The sequence below is a fragment of the Grus americana genome, chromosome 4 (assembly GCF_028858705.1).
Source record: "Grus americana isolate bGruAme1 chromosome 4, bGruAme1.mat, whole genome shotgun sequence".
NCBI lineage: Eukaryota > Metazoa > Chordata > Aves > Gruiformes > Gruidae > Grus > Grus americana.
This window is the reverse complement of record NC_072855.1, coordinates 54545083-54562473: the sequence shown is the minus strand read 5'-3', so window position 1 is coordinate 54562473 and position 17391 is coordinate 54545083. Positions and strand designations below refer to the sequence as shown.

General features: G+C 39.8%; 1 protein-coding gene across 3 annotated transcripts in view; it reads left to right on the top strand.

The window, feature by feature from the left end:
* The first annotated feature begins 7890 nt into the window (after positions 1–7890).
* Positions 7891–17391, top strand: part of EMCN (endomucin) — a 55682-nt gene continuing 46181 nt past the window's right edge. For 2 of the 3 annotated variants that reach the window (XM_054824994.1, XM_054824993.1), the window contains exon 1: positions 7891–8089. In XM_054824994.1, the coding sequence (XP_054680969.1) occupies positions 8029–8089 (61 nt within the window). In that variant the 5' untranslated portion in view covers positions 7891–8028. The remainder of the gene's footprint in view (positions 8090–17391) is intronic. The other variant, XM_054824992.1, reaches the window with a different exon arrangement.

The window sequence follows — 17391 nt, the reverse complement described above, 5'->3', positions numbered from 1 at the left end:
GGATAGCAAGGGCCCTATAGAAATGGGAGTCAGATCTCTGCCACAAACCCTGGTGCATTATCTCCGACAGATACTTAACCTGTTTTTACATACTCCCGGTGATGGCAGTACTCCCTGTCTTCAGCCAAACTGTTCAAGCAGTGGAAAGTCGGATGAATACAATATGCCGTAGTTTTATTGAGTGCTTGCTTCCTTCATGAACGTGATTAGAGTACTCAGCCTGAAACTATAGTTGTGTGGACTGCATTGTCTCAGCCTTGTCATTGTTCCTCCCTTCTTTTCCCATCCCTCAAGAAACAAAAATAACTAGTCTGTAGAAGCAATTGATGTCCACCTGTTATTCCCAGTACTGAATAAAAATGAAAACAAAGTATTAACTTCAGCATCCGAAGTGCTGAACTGCAGTTGATTTACCGGAGCTCACTGGGGTTTTTGCTTTTCAGCTGAGCCATGGGGATTAACAGTCTCCTAACCGGATCCAACTGTAAGGGAAAATATGTTGTCTTAACTTGTCGGAGCATAATATGCAGGTTGTATGTGGTCCTGTTCTTCATGGAGAGATGTAGGAGAGAAGCAATTTTTAAAAACTATTCTTTACCTAGCCATCTTCTCATGGTACCCCAAACTTATTTGCATAGGTCTTGTCTCCAAATCAGCATTTTTTAATGTTAAATTGAGATGCAGTGTTGTTGCTGCTAACACCCATGGTGCTAATGTCCCTGAGCATAGTTTTATAACTCCAAATATATGACAGCATATACCATAAAGCTACTTAAAAAAAGGTGATTGGAATAATATATAGTAGTTTATTAACAGCTTTTTATACTACAAGCATTTTCCATTGCTACAGAACAGTCCTAAGTACAGTACGAGGCAGCACAGAATGTTGGTAGTCCGTTTTTATCTGTTGGTTGCTTGTTGTTTTTTTTTTTTTTTTCCTTAAAAAAAGTTTTAGTCTTATCCCAGCTGTCTGGAACAAAAATTGAGATGAGTGTAAGCAGAGATGAATGTGAATCGGTGCATTCCTGATGATAAACTGTCCAGCAATATAGCAAATTACCAAAAGCACGTATGTGTGAAAGTTGTTGTGTGTTTTCCAGCTATCTGTGGATGATCTGAAATTCCTGCTTTTAGCAGGTGCCCAAGATGCTTTTATTTTCAGGCTACTTACTGCCTAACTATTACACGCTGTGGAAAGCATTTAGTCCCTTCTGTATTGCTAAATAAATTGGAAAATAGAAACAGGAAAATGTTTATGATATCTGTGAAGGGGCAGATACACAGTCTGCTAGGACGCTGAAATGCTGGGGCTATATTTTGGCATGGAGATTTTACCCACTTTTCTTGGCAACGTTGTTTCCTTATCAGACCGGACATGCATTGTATTTTGCATGTGTCAAAAAGTGCTTGCCAGCAGGACTCGTTCTAATAGCGACAACAGGAAGTCTGAAATACACCAAAGGAATGAAGGCTTGGGAAGCCAGACACTGAGAAGCAGCAGTAATAGCTATTCTGGATAAGGAGGTTAAGCCACAAAGAGTTCAAGCCTATCAATGCTGGAAGTTGGATTGGAGGAGATGGTACATAGCTGAAAAAAAAAAAAAAAAAGCATGAGGAAAAATGCCAAGAGAGAAGCTGTCTTAAGTTCAAGAGCAGCTCTGTGCAAAAAAATGTCTCCTAGACATTGTCTTGGAGCATAACTTTGTCTCAAATTCATAATATGTGAATTCTGGCTTCTTGTTATGAGTTCCAGAAAAAGCTGTTCATTATGAATCGTCTCCTTACCTCACTTTTGTGACGGAGTAAGAGATGCAGGAAATGAGTGTGCTGGCCCAGCAGTTCCTGCGTATTCTCTATCTGCCCAACATTAAATTCTGCACAGCTGCCAATTCTCCTGTAACTCTCCCTTTTTCCAGCCCCACGTCCTGCAGCTCAGAAGCTCCCAGGGTCCTCTAAGAAGTAGCCCAAGCCCCCCAAATCTCACAATGTTAACAAACAGAAACAAAACTGGGCAATAAGGAATCTGGACACATTTTTTTTCAGTGACTCCTTTTATGAGTGGATGAAAACATAGGTTTGTAATAGATGCTGGGATACTAGCATAGCCATAGTGTTGGCTGCTGAGAAAGCTATAATACTTTTATTTAAGTACAATAGGCTCTTTATAATCAGATATTTTATAATGTTTTAAGATGTTCTTTTCTGGCACTAGTGGTCTGAAAACAAAGCTGACACTGTTAAAAACTATAGCTTAGACAGACCAACACACAGAGTATCCCCTCACGGGACTGAAGAGAAACCTGATACGTTTTTCCACTGCTTGTGCAGAGGAAACCAAATGGAAAAGAGAAGCCACAGAAACTCAGCTCGGCAGAAGCTTAATGTCCAACAACATCTTGCCCAGGAAAACTGACAAGTATGGTTGGAACAGAAAGTACATCTTGCTTTTCAGTACGGAGGTCCACTGCAGTCTCATACTATTGCCTATTTTTTAACCAGGCCCAAGAAGAATGAGCTTATTGCAGTTTACCACAACAAAGATGAAGACATATGTCTGGATAGATAGTGGCCGGATTTATTCAGCCTTTTGGAAAATTAAGGCATGGTTCAAACACATACTTCTGTTTTGTTTCCTCCGAGACAGCCAACCGTATAATCATTCCATGCATTTCAAATAACATGAGAATCTGAGACTGACTCACTGTTTCCCATTTCATTAGCTCAGGACAGGATGCAAAGCTTATAAACACATTCGGTGTGAGTCTTTACATGACATGAAGTTCCTTGCTCTTAAGTATGCAAGCCCACATTTTTTTATATCCCTGGAATGACTGTTTATGGTCTCTCTCTTCCACCTCTCCTGACTCTCTGTATGTAAGCATGAAATATAACTTGGGGCAGCAGTACCTTTCCCTCCACAGCTTTCTTCTCTCTGCTACTGTAGTTATGCTTAAGCTTCTCTCTGACCAGCAAGACTGAAATATCTATACATCAGTAACTCACCAATAGAGAAAGAATAGACCTAGAATGGTGTCCTTAGAAGGATGTTGGCTGTTAAGTAGCACATTGCAACTCCAAGTGAGGAGCTCACAAAGTTAAGGGACAAGCACAAGGTGAGTAGTCAACAAAAACAGCCAAGTACAGCTTTTCAAGTACATAATCCAGATCTGAGTAACTCCTGAAGCCAATGAACCATTGGGTGAATTGGTGTCCTTCCATTAGAATATATTGTCTACTGGATTAGGAAATAAGGACTGAGCACAAAAATGAGACTGTCTTTATTGATACTCGACTCGTGAGACAGTGAAATAAACTGTGGCTCAGGATGGAAATACAGTTTTGGGAACAGGAACATGAAACAACTAAGTGCAGAGCCGTCTTTCTATCTTGTGTTTTCCTAGCAGCAGCAATGGTAGCATACAGTAAGAGAGATGGACCGAGGTAACTCAGAAGCATCAATTTGCTGCACCCTTTTGACAGTGATATGTATTCATTGAATACCTCAAACATAAAACATCCTTTGAAATCTGGTACTCTAGCAGAGTGGCAACTACATTTCTACAAATATGGTCCTGACTTGTATCAATTGCAAGTGAATAAACATTGAGCCAGGTCCTTCGAACATATTTGCGCTTCCACTAATACATCAATGGAGTTCCAGGTATGAAAGAGTAGGAAAAACATGCTCTGCAGCAACAGATATCCTTCCAGAGTCTGTTGGTGTTGCAAATAAACAATACTCAAGCCTGATAGCTAGAGTTGCAGTAATTCTGTTAGATCTGGCCTTGAAAATATCTTTCGTAAAAAGAGTACTGAGTACAGACTAAATGCATTTTGGTCTGTAGTGCCTACATAAAGGCATCTAGGCACTCAGAGATTTAGTGGAATTTTTCACATTAGCGGCTGGCTCTGAATCAAGTCAATGACATTTAAGCATTTCCGTGCTACAAAGAAAAGGTGGCTATCTTGTGGTTTTAAGCACTTAAATATATTTGCAAGCCTGATCTTTAATATTTTTAATATTGTTGTGTGCAGAGGAATTTGGGCACTGACATTTCTATTCCTGAGATGTTCCAATGCTTCCATAAAAAATTCAGAACAAACTATCTACATTTTATAATGTCCCTCAGCATGACTTTTCAGAGTAACTTCTATACATGAACATCAAACTGTCTTGCTTTCGTACTGCTATATTCAAGTTCTTTGGAGTTCTACTTTATATTAAAATTTAATATATGTAATAGAGTAAAACAAGTACTTTAAAAAACGATTTTAAAAAGAACAGAAAACATAACTAAACAATGTATTTCTGTACTGTTACAACTGCATTTTTCAATGTAAATTTACTCTGCCTATGGGAGTATAACCAAATGTACAGGTAATTTCTGATAAAATATCACTTTAGATATATTTGCTGAAATAGAGATGTAGCAAAACAATAGGAGTTTGAGATTATCTTGCTCTTTTTCTATCATTCTGCTGTAAAGTTAAGATAACCATCAGTGAAAGGGATAGCAAGCTTCAATGGGAAAGGCTGGCAAATTTAGTCAGCATGTTTGTTTCTTCATTTTAGTAAATCATCAAAGACTGTGTATCTTTGTATCTTTTTATATCTTTGTATCTTTTTATTTTTGCTTTTGTAAAGACTTTGACAAATTTACTCTTCGCACCCACATTTGAAATTGCCAGTAGCCCACAGCAGGGCAGCATGGCTGTCCATATTATTTCCTGGTTTATGCAGTGGTGCTTCAAGAATATTGAACGAAATGTAAAATTTTTACATTCTGTAAATCTGAAGGGGATTATTTGAACCTCATAGGAGAACTGTGCATAAAAAGGCAATGTTTTGCTCCAAGCAATGTGAACTAAGAAAGAATATATAAATACAGCCTGAGACCAATAAATCTGTAACTGCAAATCCACTGTGGCAATAAATGGTTTCCCTTTAATAATGAAATACCACACTGGCAAAAATAAATATATAACTCAGGCTACCCCAACCATTATTGGACTACAAAATAACGGTATTTTAAAACAGAAAGTCCTTTCATTCTCTAGAGTGCTCTTTGGTCATGTTTCAAGTTTTCTTCTGCAATTAGGAGGGCTAAAATCTTAGCTGAAAAAGTGTAGATACTGAGACTGTCACACAGTCACTTGTTCTGGGGCTTTAAGTGAAACTCCAGATATTCCAGCACCGGCAGTAATACCACAGTTGGCAGCAGTACTGATGACCAAATTTTTCTTTATAAAACAAAGCACACGCTGGCACTGAAGCTAAGTTTCTTGGTTTGAGGAAAGAAAGAAAAACATTGATTCAATAAAGGAAAACTTATTTGCCGGTAGGGAGGAAAAGAGAAGATTTCTGTTCAGTGAACACATAGAGGAATAATCTTTTGCTACAAAGGTTGCTGGAAGTTTTTAAAACTTGAAATGATTTCTTTTTAAAGGAAAAAAGTGTTTCCATGGACAAGAGTTGTGAGAATCTCACTTCTGCAGCTCAGATACTCCAAGCCAGAAGCTACAACTCAGCTTTGGCCAGTTTTTCTTTTAGTGCTTTATTTGAGCTGCTCTCCTTCTATTCCTATTATCCCTTACTGTGCGTGCTGCTGCTAGCCATACCAAGTTTGATCTAGCAAAAGTTAGCTGCCTTTGATATTGACTTTAGTGAGTATCTCAGAGTGGCACAGTTCTCTTGATGCTTCGGGGAGGCAGTAAGTTGCCTTAGCACTCTCTAAGGTACAACTTGAGCTGTGTGACATGGTGTAAGGCAAAGACACTTGGCCCTTTCTCTTTCCCTCCCAACCCCTTGCATGAGCTTGGGGAGCCTTTTCACACCTGTACCTGTGATATGGGTAGCTACTGCAGGGCTGCAACACTTTGTGCCCTTTCTGCCTTCAGTGAGTTGCAGGTAATCACCACAGTCATCATTCAGCAGCAGTGGACTGAGGACTCCTTGGGATGGTTCTACTCAGATGAACATGAAAACGAATCAATACTCTTAGGCATTCAGATAGTTTCTCTGGGTCTCAAAACCCAAGGAAGGGATCCTGTCCTCAGGCCTCTTAGATTTTGCAGAGCTTTCATTTCAGTCAATAAAATAATATTCCTTTCTGTATCCTTCTTCAGAATTAACATTTCAGGTGGTGGTTTGGCAATGCTGTAAATAAAAGGTTAGAGTTCCTCTTATCATATCAGAAACAGCAGTAACCTGGAATGAATTCACTCTCCATGTTTAGATTTATCTTTTTGCTTGAAGGCTTTCTGCTGCAGTAGTTACTGCTTTTCTAGCCCATTCTAACTTTAGGTCCTATGTTGGCACAAAACTAGCATACAAACAAAGCACTGGTGCTAACTCCCTGCCATATGCTCCAGTCAACTTGACAAAAGTGTCATTGTGTGGCCCACCTCTACTCTGAGTCAAGTTTATATTACTGTGTGATCCTTTCCAATGATGGTGAAAACACAGTCTCACTAAGGAGAACTTAGATGTTTGCATCTCTTGTGGATGCAAATACTTAATGTTTGTCCAAATGAAGGGCCAGAAATTCATTGTCCACCATCAGATTTCTATTGAGCACCAGCTTCTGTCACCTACAATAGGCAGAGGATGTGTCATAACCTTAATATGTAGAAATGCAATTTCTTTAACTAAACAAAAGTTATTCCACACATGATGCTGAGCTGCTACCGTTTTCCTGATCCCATGAATAAAACAGTAATGTTGTTAGAAGCACTGTGGCTTAAGCTCCTGGGAGTTCTGCATGCGAAGCCATTCCAAAACTCCCCCTTATAGCAAGAAACAGTCATGAGGGGAAAAAAAATATTTTAATTACTGCAATAAGTAGGGTTGACTATTTAATGAGTCAGGCTGTTTGTGAGGTCATTTTTTCCGCCAAATTTTCCTGAGAGTTGACAGGGAGGGAGATGAGCAAACACACTGCACTGAAGTTTTGTGGCTGAAGTTTTGTGATTAATTGCCATCAGCTGCCTTAAATTGTTAAGGCACAGAGCACAAGAGTATTACAAGATCACGTTTTGGTAGCCTTTAACTCTAGAGCTCTGCTTGCCTTTCTTCCACAGAAGTCAGAGAAATGGCTGTGAGAAGGAGGGATACTAAAGTTTCTCACATCAGTGGGTCCTGAGGAGAAGAGTGATTCTGCACTGGCTTGTTACCCCAGGTAAGAGGTTCACTCTGGGGACCGTATTCCCATACCATGGCACAGCAAGTATCTATACAGAAGAATAAAAAACCCTTTCCATGACTAATGGAGCAGACAGAGTCAAGGCTAGTTGCAACTTTCAAATTAAGAAGAAAAAAAAAAAAAAGGTCTTCATTTAAAGGAAAAAATACACACCCCAGCCCTAACTTTGCAGGGTCCAGAGCCTCTCCCTACTGGGGCACCTTGCCGTAGTCACTTCCTCCCCCTATGCTGGTGGCCCCTTGCATCCTCTCAGTTGCAGGAATGCAGTGCTCTCAGGGAGGCAATCTCTCTGCCTTTAGAGTGAAGCAGCTGTGATTTTCACCAAGGCAACTTTACACAACACAAAGAAAAGCCAGGTGAGGGCTCCTGTTGCTGGTTTTGCTCCTCTGTTCCTGGCTGTGCTATCCTCCACTACCTGGGCTTCCTTGCTGCTCATAAATGTCCCCTTTAAAAGTATCCCCAGCTATAGTATGGAACTTGGTGATGCATATTCTAAAGAAAGATTTGCCTCTGTTCAAAAACCTTCCTGACCTCGTGTCCGAAGAAGAACAAAATAATGTATTAACAAAAACACAGTTCACTGCCAAAGAAAAGGAGTTCCTGTAAGGACTGAAACAATAAATCTCCTCCGTACTGAACTCCCAGAGGGAGTATGTTGTGTTTCCTCCTGTTCTTTATCAAAGTCCCCAAAATAAGCAGGAATGGGCAGTGGCTATGCACAGTCTCTACACACCTTTTTCCATGGAGTAATTAAGGCCTGCCTCGAAGTGAGAGAGCACTCCCTGCCCAGCTGTGCAAGGGAGAGCTGACAGCACCACCACCAAACATGAAGCTCCTGGGGATTGCCTTCTTTTTCCTAGCTGTACTCTGTGTTTGCACTGTGGGAGGTAAGTTCTTTGGCTTTTTTGGATAGACTTGTCACAGCTTTGTGAGCAAAAGCTTAGCTGTCAGTAGCTGGATGCTTCCCCCCCCAGTTTAGTGATTGAAAGACTGTGTGTTGGAGGAGAAGAAGATACTAACTGGTAGTTGAGTTATATGTGTTCTGTGAAAAACTTTCCTGCCATTGTATTTTTGTGACAGCTCTCTTTCTAGGTGTCATGAGGCTCCTCAATCTGAGAGGAGTTAAATGCAGAGGTATATTTACAAAGGTTTTCTGTTCTGTTTTTCTTCTTTGAAATAAAGCATCTTTTGTAGAGATGGCTTTAAGGGGTCAGTTGAAATGTCTGTGAGATTTGGCAAATACTGCTCTTGCAAATCAAGTCTATCCTGATGGATTTCCCTGGCGCTATGCCAGCAATAAGTTCGGCCAAGAGTATCTTACAGAAATTATCTTAGTTTTGCCTCCAAAGATACAGGGAGTTACAGCATTTATCGAGTGTCAAATATTGAGGGATATAAGCCTAGGGGCAATATTAGTTACTGAGTGCAATATCTTTTTAAAATTATTCTCAAATGCACAGATTTAATCAAACTTGTGGTGTTCATATGGTCACTGAATTGCTATTTTGATTATTCTTCAGCTTGAAAGATCATGCTTTTAAAGTGGTATTAACTAGTAAAACCTGAAAGGGTGAGAGAAACTGTAACAAGGGCCAGAGTCTATCATCACCTTTGTCAAAAGATACATTTGAAGTCAAATCTGCTTTCTTCTATACTTCCATTTGCTGGCCCCCTGATGTGAATACTTACAACCAAAGCGTCCACAAATGCGTCTGGATTGCCTGTAAGGGATTTCATGAATCAGAAGTTAAAAAATTGATAATACTAGATTAACTGATCTAAAAAATGTTAATCAACTTTTGCTCAGATTTTGTGTTAAAATCTAGAAATGTCTTTTATGGTGTAGCTTATGGTATTGCTTGGGTTTACTGCTGTTAGAAAAAAAATCAATAAAGGAGATTAAAAATAAGATTGTGCCTCAGAAAGAACTGATTTTAAAACTATGTTAAGTAAGTACAAACCCCAAAAGTCTGTGTTGAGGTACTATTTATTCTCTGTCTGCTACTCCTAGTAAAAATAGCCTTCCTGTCATTGTTAAACCTTTAATTTCACAACTTCTGAAAAGTGGAGTTGGATCAAAAGGAGCATATTTAACACAACAGTCCATAAAGCTTATCAGAAAGCAACATGCAAAGGTGGGAGGAATTCTGTCAATTTTATACAATGCTTTCTTTAAAAAGGATTTTCCCTCCTCTGCATGATATGAACAGGACAGAACTGATGACAATGAACAAGCAAATTTTGTATAGGATACATTTGGTCTGAACAATTTTGGTTCTGTAAAAGTTGTTTGTTTGTTTTTAAATGCTCTATTGCGGGGTAGACATAGTAGTGAAATTTTGTCGGTAAATTCACATTGGAAAATGAAGAATATGTGTGGAGAAAATTAGAGTATGTCCCTATCTACCTTGTGAAAGTAAAAGTGCATAATCTGGTCAAGCTTTCTTTGGGCTACCTCATGCATCAACAGACGCAGTTAAGACAGAAGCAGTTTTATTGTCTGTTATATGAGGCTGTAGCAAAGTCTTTGGATTTCCACTGTTTGTATTCTCTGAAGTGTCCTGGACATCTGGGCTGTAACAGCAGGATCTTATAATTTGAAGAGAGGTGTGTGGCTGGTAAGGAGGCTGACACCAGTCTCCCTCATGCTTAGTCTCCCTTTCTTGAGCATTGGAGACAGCAGCAAGATATTTCCCCAGTTGCTTAGAAACACTTTTAGTTTTTTAAAATTATGCTCAGTAAAATTTGGAGAAGGTCAAATCACACCCCGGCATTTTAATACTCCCTCCCCCAGGTTTTGGGGTAGTTTGTCTTCAAAACTTATCGAGAACAGTAGTGTGTGGGCTTGCAGCCTCTTTACATAATACAGACAAGCTGCTTGTCTTTGTATCTTTTGTAAATCATGCAGAAGTGGACAAGGATGTTTGCATTGTGGTTAGTAAAGAACTTAGCAAGTCTTCTGTGGAGCTTCCAAATTTCATGCTTTGTCTTCAGCCTGTATGCTGGCAGTGCTTTCTTGGTAATTTTCTAATTCATTTTGGGATCTCGCATCCTCAGAAGTCTCTAATGATTTGGTGGGATCTACCCTCTGCCAGCAAATGACTAGAGGCTGCAGATGTGGAGGCCGATAGCCTCCTGAAAACTTGTCCCTCCTCTTGAGGCTTTTCTCAACACTTTGAGAGCTGAATGACATTCTTAAAGCAGGAGTTCCTTCATGCTCATCTCAAGGTGTTCAGTCCTCCTGGCATATTGCCCGTTATTCTTACGTGCTCCAAAATGTATCTCAAATGGAAATGCTTTCTGGGTTGATTCATAGCATTTCCAGCTTTAAACAACTGACAGCACTGGAATGGGTTAAAGAATATATTGCCAAAGGCTAGTAATCAAATATAAATGCTCTTGAGTCTGCATTAAGATGTTATTACTTTTAAAATGTGTAAAGGTGAAGTTTGTTCTTCTAAAATATGAGGGGAGAGGAACTGGCATGTGCTTATAATGGAAGTGCTTAGAGGTTTCATCTTCTTATGCCTTGTCCGTATAATATAGCATGGCTATGGCTACACGGCACAGCAGATGTCCTCCACAAAGTGATTATAGCACACCACAGCTTCCTTCTCACTCAGGCACCTAGGTTTCTTTCTTGCAGAAATGATAGCAGAAAAGAGTGGGGTTGTGCTCCTCTTAGCATCAGTCTGGATGTGGTATGTGCTCAAATGTAGGACTGGAACGTACTGTCTCGTGTTGTAGACGTATGGTGGGTGGGTTTATTAACGTCTGATAAGTGAGCCCTGTTGATAGCTAGCAGTACCTTTCTCCACAAGTGCTCTTGTCAAAATTGATGGCACTACAAAAAAACCAGGGGTGCCTTTCATTTTGGAAAGGTAGGAGCAAATCTTGGCGTTGAGAGCCTGGTCCAAAGTCCACTGAAGCAATCTGGAGCAGTTCCATTACACTGTGGATCAACTCTAAGTTACGTGCTTCCCACTGCCTTCCCCATTAAGGGGATGCTGGTGAGCCTGGGACATCATCCCAACCCTACAACACAGCAGATTAATCCCAGCTCCCAGGCTGATAGCTTGGGAAAAGTTCCGCTAAACCAGGGCTCCTGTAGTAATTACATACATTTGCAACCGCCTGAACTCTGCTCTTGTCGATGTTAACTACAGGAGATGGACAACCTTATCCTTTTCCATCTTCTGTGCTCTCAGCTCACAAGCCTTCAAGTCTTTTAAAAAAAGCATTTTTAAAATTCAGTACTAACTAAAACATTTTGAGTTAAAGCTTTTGAGTATGTTCTCCCCTCATTCTGGGTTATTATTCATGGCTGTGCTCTGGGAGAAACCAGCAAGGCACAGACTGTCACAGTTGGATCATTGTCTCATCTCTGAAAATCTGAGAAACGTGAATAGGCTTTAGATAACCAACTGCTTTTTCACACCTTTAGCTTGCTTGAACCCAAACTTTGAATGCCTTGAGATTTTGCCTGTTGTGGAAAAAAAAATGTGGTTTAGGTATTTCCGTCATTCCTAGCAGTTTGCAAGACTAGCTCTCTCAAAAATCAAATTGTAGTGCTGGAGCTAACTGTAGCCTTTAATTGAGTTTTTGTTCCTGTACAGATTTTTGGGGGGGGTTTGGTTTGTTTGTTGTTTTTATTTCTACTGCTGCCACATTCCATTCATTCATTAGAGCTTTCTCATGTTGGGCCAGTTTTGCCTAATGGATTTTAAAGGTGTGTTTATTACTGGACAGAAGAAAACTGCTTGTTCTAGCCCCAAACCCAAATGCAAGTTTACTGCATTTACTGAGGCTAGAAGCAGATGGCTTGATACCTGCTTGATAAAGAGATTATGATTTGCAGCCAAAATAAATAGAAACTGAATTTGAAGGGCAAGTTGCCTGCAGCATTCGTCTCCAAACCTGAGAATATATAATGCCATATAACATGCCCAACAAATGGTTGTCTCTCCTGAAAATTTACCAGAATGTTTTCTCTTTTATTTAGCTGTCTCTTTTATCTGGATTAAAACCTAAAGTTCTTATTAATCTTTACTCCTTTATAAATTAGGAAAAAAACCCAAACTGCTGAGGCTTATGTTTTGGTTTGGTGTTTTTTTTCTAAATAGGAAAGGACCTTGAATTCAGTCTCCAGTTGTTTATACATCTGAGTCCTGTGTGAAAAACCTCCAAAAATACAAATTAAAAATAATCTTTCAGAAACTCTTAACGTAGAAAAGGGAGTATTTTATCTGGTACCATTCAGTAGCCAGGCTAACTTCACAGTCTAAACTGAGTAAGGCCCCACAGTAAAATCACATGGGAAAGACATCCCTATCACTTGTGTTCCTCATGGGGGAAGAAGGGGGTGGTGTTTGTATTTTTTTTTCCTGAGACAACTCAAGGAAGACCCTGTGTTGGTTTTATTTTGCAATTCTTTAAACAGAGAGACAATGTTGGATTTGTGTGTGTAACAGCTGTTATTTCCAAATACAGTCAAGAATTAAAGACCTGGCTCCCCTAGAAGACAAACATTTACTTTTGGTTTCAGCTAGCGCTCTAAAAATAGGTGTCCCAGATTTAAACAGAAGACTCAAAACCCTGAGTTGCACCCTGGTCTGCCATGCAAGCCACCGTTATTGTCCCAGCACCTGAGCTATCAGGTAGCGATACCTTGGCATTCATCTTGTGAAAGTGGATCCCTGGATGCCCTAACAGCAGCACGCTGTATCAGCCAGACCTACCTGCAATAGGAAAAGTGGTTTGACACAATTTAATACAACGCTATCACTACGCTATGCCTTCTGAACCTGCCTCCCCATGTGAGAAAGCTGTACTCTGATGATCGCTTGCTAATATAATGGCTCTAAGGGAACAAAATTCAGCAGGTGTGATCTGCTAGGATGTCGTCCCCATGCAGGGGAGATAGAAAGGGGGTAGGAAGCCCTCTGATGCCACCCACACATGTACTAGAGGCTGGTCTGGGGGGGTCCAAATCAATTTTTTTTTTCTCAGCAGCCAGGCTAGACAACAGCCCCTTTCAGGCCAGACTAACTAGCTAATGCTCCAAAGGTTACCTTTCAAACTAGTAACAGGGCAAGGAATTTCTGACTGCTTTTATGTGGAAAATGGATACTTGCTTGACTTTGGTACAGGTGAAAATCCTAGCCTATTTATCAACAGAGTATTTTTACAACAATTTTTAATCTCTTTTTTCCAATGGCATTGACATGCTCCTGGGTGTTAGCTGCATGTTGTAGATAGCAACGCATCTCAGGTTACTGAAACCATAGAGCAAGTGGCACATAGTTTTGCATCGTATTTATCTGCTATAACCTTTCTGCCTTGTCTTATCACTCTAATGAAATTATGTGTTTTGCTGGGATGGGAGCACTACACCAGCCTGGCTGGGTGAAGATTTCTACAAGATATGTAATCATTCTAAAAAGCACATTCAGTTTGTCTTCACGTCATGATTTCTCATTGTGGTACGTGGTTTGAGGAGTGTCAGTGTAATCAAAACTTTAGGGTTAAATCAATTAAATCCCTGATTATATTAATGAGATGTTTATGCTTCCTGCAGATTTCTTCTTTCATAATCTTTAGCAGGTGATTAATATCATATTTGGGCTTGGAAATGTTTGGTATTGAGGCAACAACTGATCAGAATAGCAAAAGCTTTGGATTTTAGTTAGTCTGAGGAAAATGGTGCCAGGAGATTTACTAACCTTCCTGGCCAAGGATTCATATTATTTTCCTCTGTAAAATACCGAACTTATTTGTTGAGGTGTGTTTTCATTGCATGATAAATATTTGAAGTGATCAGAGCCCCAGATATTCCTTCATTTTTTTCTAGTTTTCCTACATCTTTGCACGCTCAACATTGAGTCTAGGCTATTATTTGAAATACAGTGTTGATAACCTTCTAAATGTTAATGCGTGCGGTGCTATCTATCCCAGTGTGAGGACAGTCTGAAATCATCTTTCTTTGACAGATGAATTACCCCTCCTCATCTCAGCACAGCTTATATATCACAGCAATATAGATGATGTAAATATCAGCCTTTGCGAACTTATTCAAAGGCTGTGGAAGCAAAAATATCACCAAACATTGTTAGGTAAAATGGCGAAAAAGTTGATGATTGCTCTGGCAATAAATGAAAAATTGAAGTGTTTTCACCCCCAAATTCCATGTGTCACATCGGGTAGAGAGGGGCAACTTTGGACATGATACGTGGCTAATATGTCTACTGCCATTCAAAGTCCCCAAAACAAAATTTGGGCTTTTTTTTTTTTTTGCCCAGGAATTACAGACTCTCTGAAACTCCTACCAAGTTGTCCAAACCTCATTTTCCCTTGACTCCCACAGATGGTCATAAAGGCTGAAGTCTGTGGCATGTTGAAACAAATATTTCAGGCCAGCATGCAGTTCAATTGTAGTTACTCGTTTCTGCACAGGACTGTTAAAATCTCGTTCTCAAAACTACTGAATTCTTTGAATTATAGAGTTTTCTGGACATCCTGTGGAATTTAACTCTGCTTTGCTGCAAAACACATAGATATTGGAAATTATAGCCACCACCAAAAGCTGGCTGCCCAGAAAGGCTATTACGGTAGAGCAGCTTTAGGTTCTCTTTGGGAAGGTTTTTTTATATTAATATATAAAAATATATTATGTATATTAATATATTTGCTGTAGTTCAGAAGGCAGTAAATGTATTTACCAAACCATTTGGCTTCACTTGCAACAACTCTTGTTTCCAATGTGTAACAAGAGGATTAAAGATCTATGCCAAATAACCCAATCCCTGAGATGTGCTGATGACAGCAAGGGAAGGACACAGCACAGGTATTAGAGAAAAAAAATCTCCTGGTGCAGGACTGTTTTTTCATTCTCTGCACATTTTATCTGGTCTAGTTCAAATGGCTTCAGAGGAAACCATTATTTCCACTTGCAAGCCATTCCCTGTGCTAATGGCATCATGTGGCTAGTGCATCTCAGTGCTGTTGAATCTAGGTGAACTAGTGCACAATTTATCTTACTACCTTAGTGACGCTTTCTTGTAATGCACTGTCTGCTTCCTCCCTAATTGCATTCACCTTGCATTTCCAAGAACTGGCAGAAAATACTCTTTTCAGGTGCAAAAACTGGAAAATGAGGATTGATCATTTATGGAAGAAGTGGCCAAGGGAGAAGAACAGAAGGATTTGATTAGGAATGGAACAGTTCATTCACAATAGTTGTAATTGTCATGGGGAATACAATTACGCTAATTGTCAATAAAAGTACAAGTGATGCCTATAGCCGTTCACCAACATGAGATGATCAGCTCCCAGGTTTCCATCACTTCCCAGTGCACTGACTGGGACCTGGGGTTTCGACAAGCCTGAGCATCCTAAATATGGTCTACTTTGTGCTCCACTAGGAAGCTGGTTATCAGTATGGATGCTGGCATGGCTATCACAGCAGTTCCCACTGCTCTTTGATAGTGTATGTCCTCAGTGCTGACCCTGTGCTTCAAGTGGTCTCCTAATAATAACTTTGTTCTTTTAATTCCTACTTTGGAACATAAAGCATGTGAGAAAAGCATTCCAGTTTCACATCTGAGCTTAGCAGTTGTATCAGATTGAATACTCATGTTATTTTCAATTTTCTACCAATCAGCTTTACAAAATATTCACAGACCAGGAGGTCTTCATCAGCTATATGTACCAGTTACAGAAATCAGATATTTTCAAAGTATATCCTTCATACTTGCATGTAATATAACTCCAATGAGACTGTACTCCACTTTGGGCTTTCCCTTTGGGATATTCTATACTATTTAACCTTTGTCCTAGGAAATGTGGAAAAGATGAAGAGGGACTCAATTGAGCATCAAATTACATTAATTATAGAAGCAATTTACAGTGTTTCAATTAAAGTTTTCTGATGGCAACAGGTTTTTGATGCTCCAGAGGCTTTCAGAGCTTTGTCAGAAACAGTGTGGCATGGGTGGGTGTGGCTGAAATGGGTGTCTAGGCTGATCCGGGATGTGCTAAAAATAAATACATTATAGCAGACACTGCAGTGACCCTTTCCTGAGTTATACAGTTAGTCATGTTGCTGGAGATGCATTTGGATCACAAACATAGAGCAGAAGAACTATGATTTTACTAACTGCTGCAACACGTTGCAAAGAGCTACCGACTGACCTGGGCTCAGCTTCCCCTCTGGTTGTTGTATATCGGCCCTACCCAAACACACTCTTTCCCGGGAAACAAAAATAGGCTTGCAAATAGCATGGTAAAGAAAAAGCATTGTAAGCGTTACCCAGAGAAGGACATAGTTTTCTCTCTGCTTTCTGGGTGGGAGTGACTTACACCAACAATCCTGTTCTTTCCCATTGTAGGGGAAGGGGCTCTCCTTTCTTTCTTTTTCTTGCTCTACTCAGCAATGTACAATATGTAAAAAGCTCTTTCTATATAAAACTACACCCATTAAAAACACTTTCAAATTGATTTAGCATGACTAACACAAAGGGGGTGGTGGTTTGTTTTTCATAGTATAAAATAACTCTTAGTAACTCCTACCTTTTATCTTACACATGGACAGACAAATATATCACCATCAAAGAGTGACAATCTGGTGGTTTAAATAGCTTTAAAGGGTTTAATTAAAACCTATTAAATAGGTTTAACAGGTTTAAATAAAGAGAAGCTCAGAGCTTGGAGCCTTTGTCCAAGGCAGGCTGGAGTGCTGATGAGCATGCTGAGCACATTCATTATTTTATGGAGTGCAAACAATGTTCTCATCCCTCTGTAGTACATAGTAATAAAGATATCCACCAAGTTTCATGTGGGAGCAGAAAGTGCACTGAGAAAGCTTGTGATTAAAAGCCCTTGATAGGGAGTTTGCATTTCTTCTAGATCAATAAAAGAAACCATGAAACTAGCTGGTAAGTGCCCAGATTTCTCTGTCCACATGAGAGGCAAAGCATGCTGTGCTTGTTGTTTCAGATACTCAATAAAACATGGGGGCACTTGTCCAACACTTCTCATTACTGTTTTTGCTGAGGGATAGCCCTCAACAACCTACAGCCATGTTCGCTGAGGCTGGTTCTTGACAGCTGCTTTTTCAAAAAGTATTTCTCTGTGTGGTGGCTCCCTGTGCCTGAGCTGTTTGCTGGGTGCTTTTGAGCAGGCTTTGTTGAAA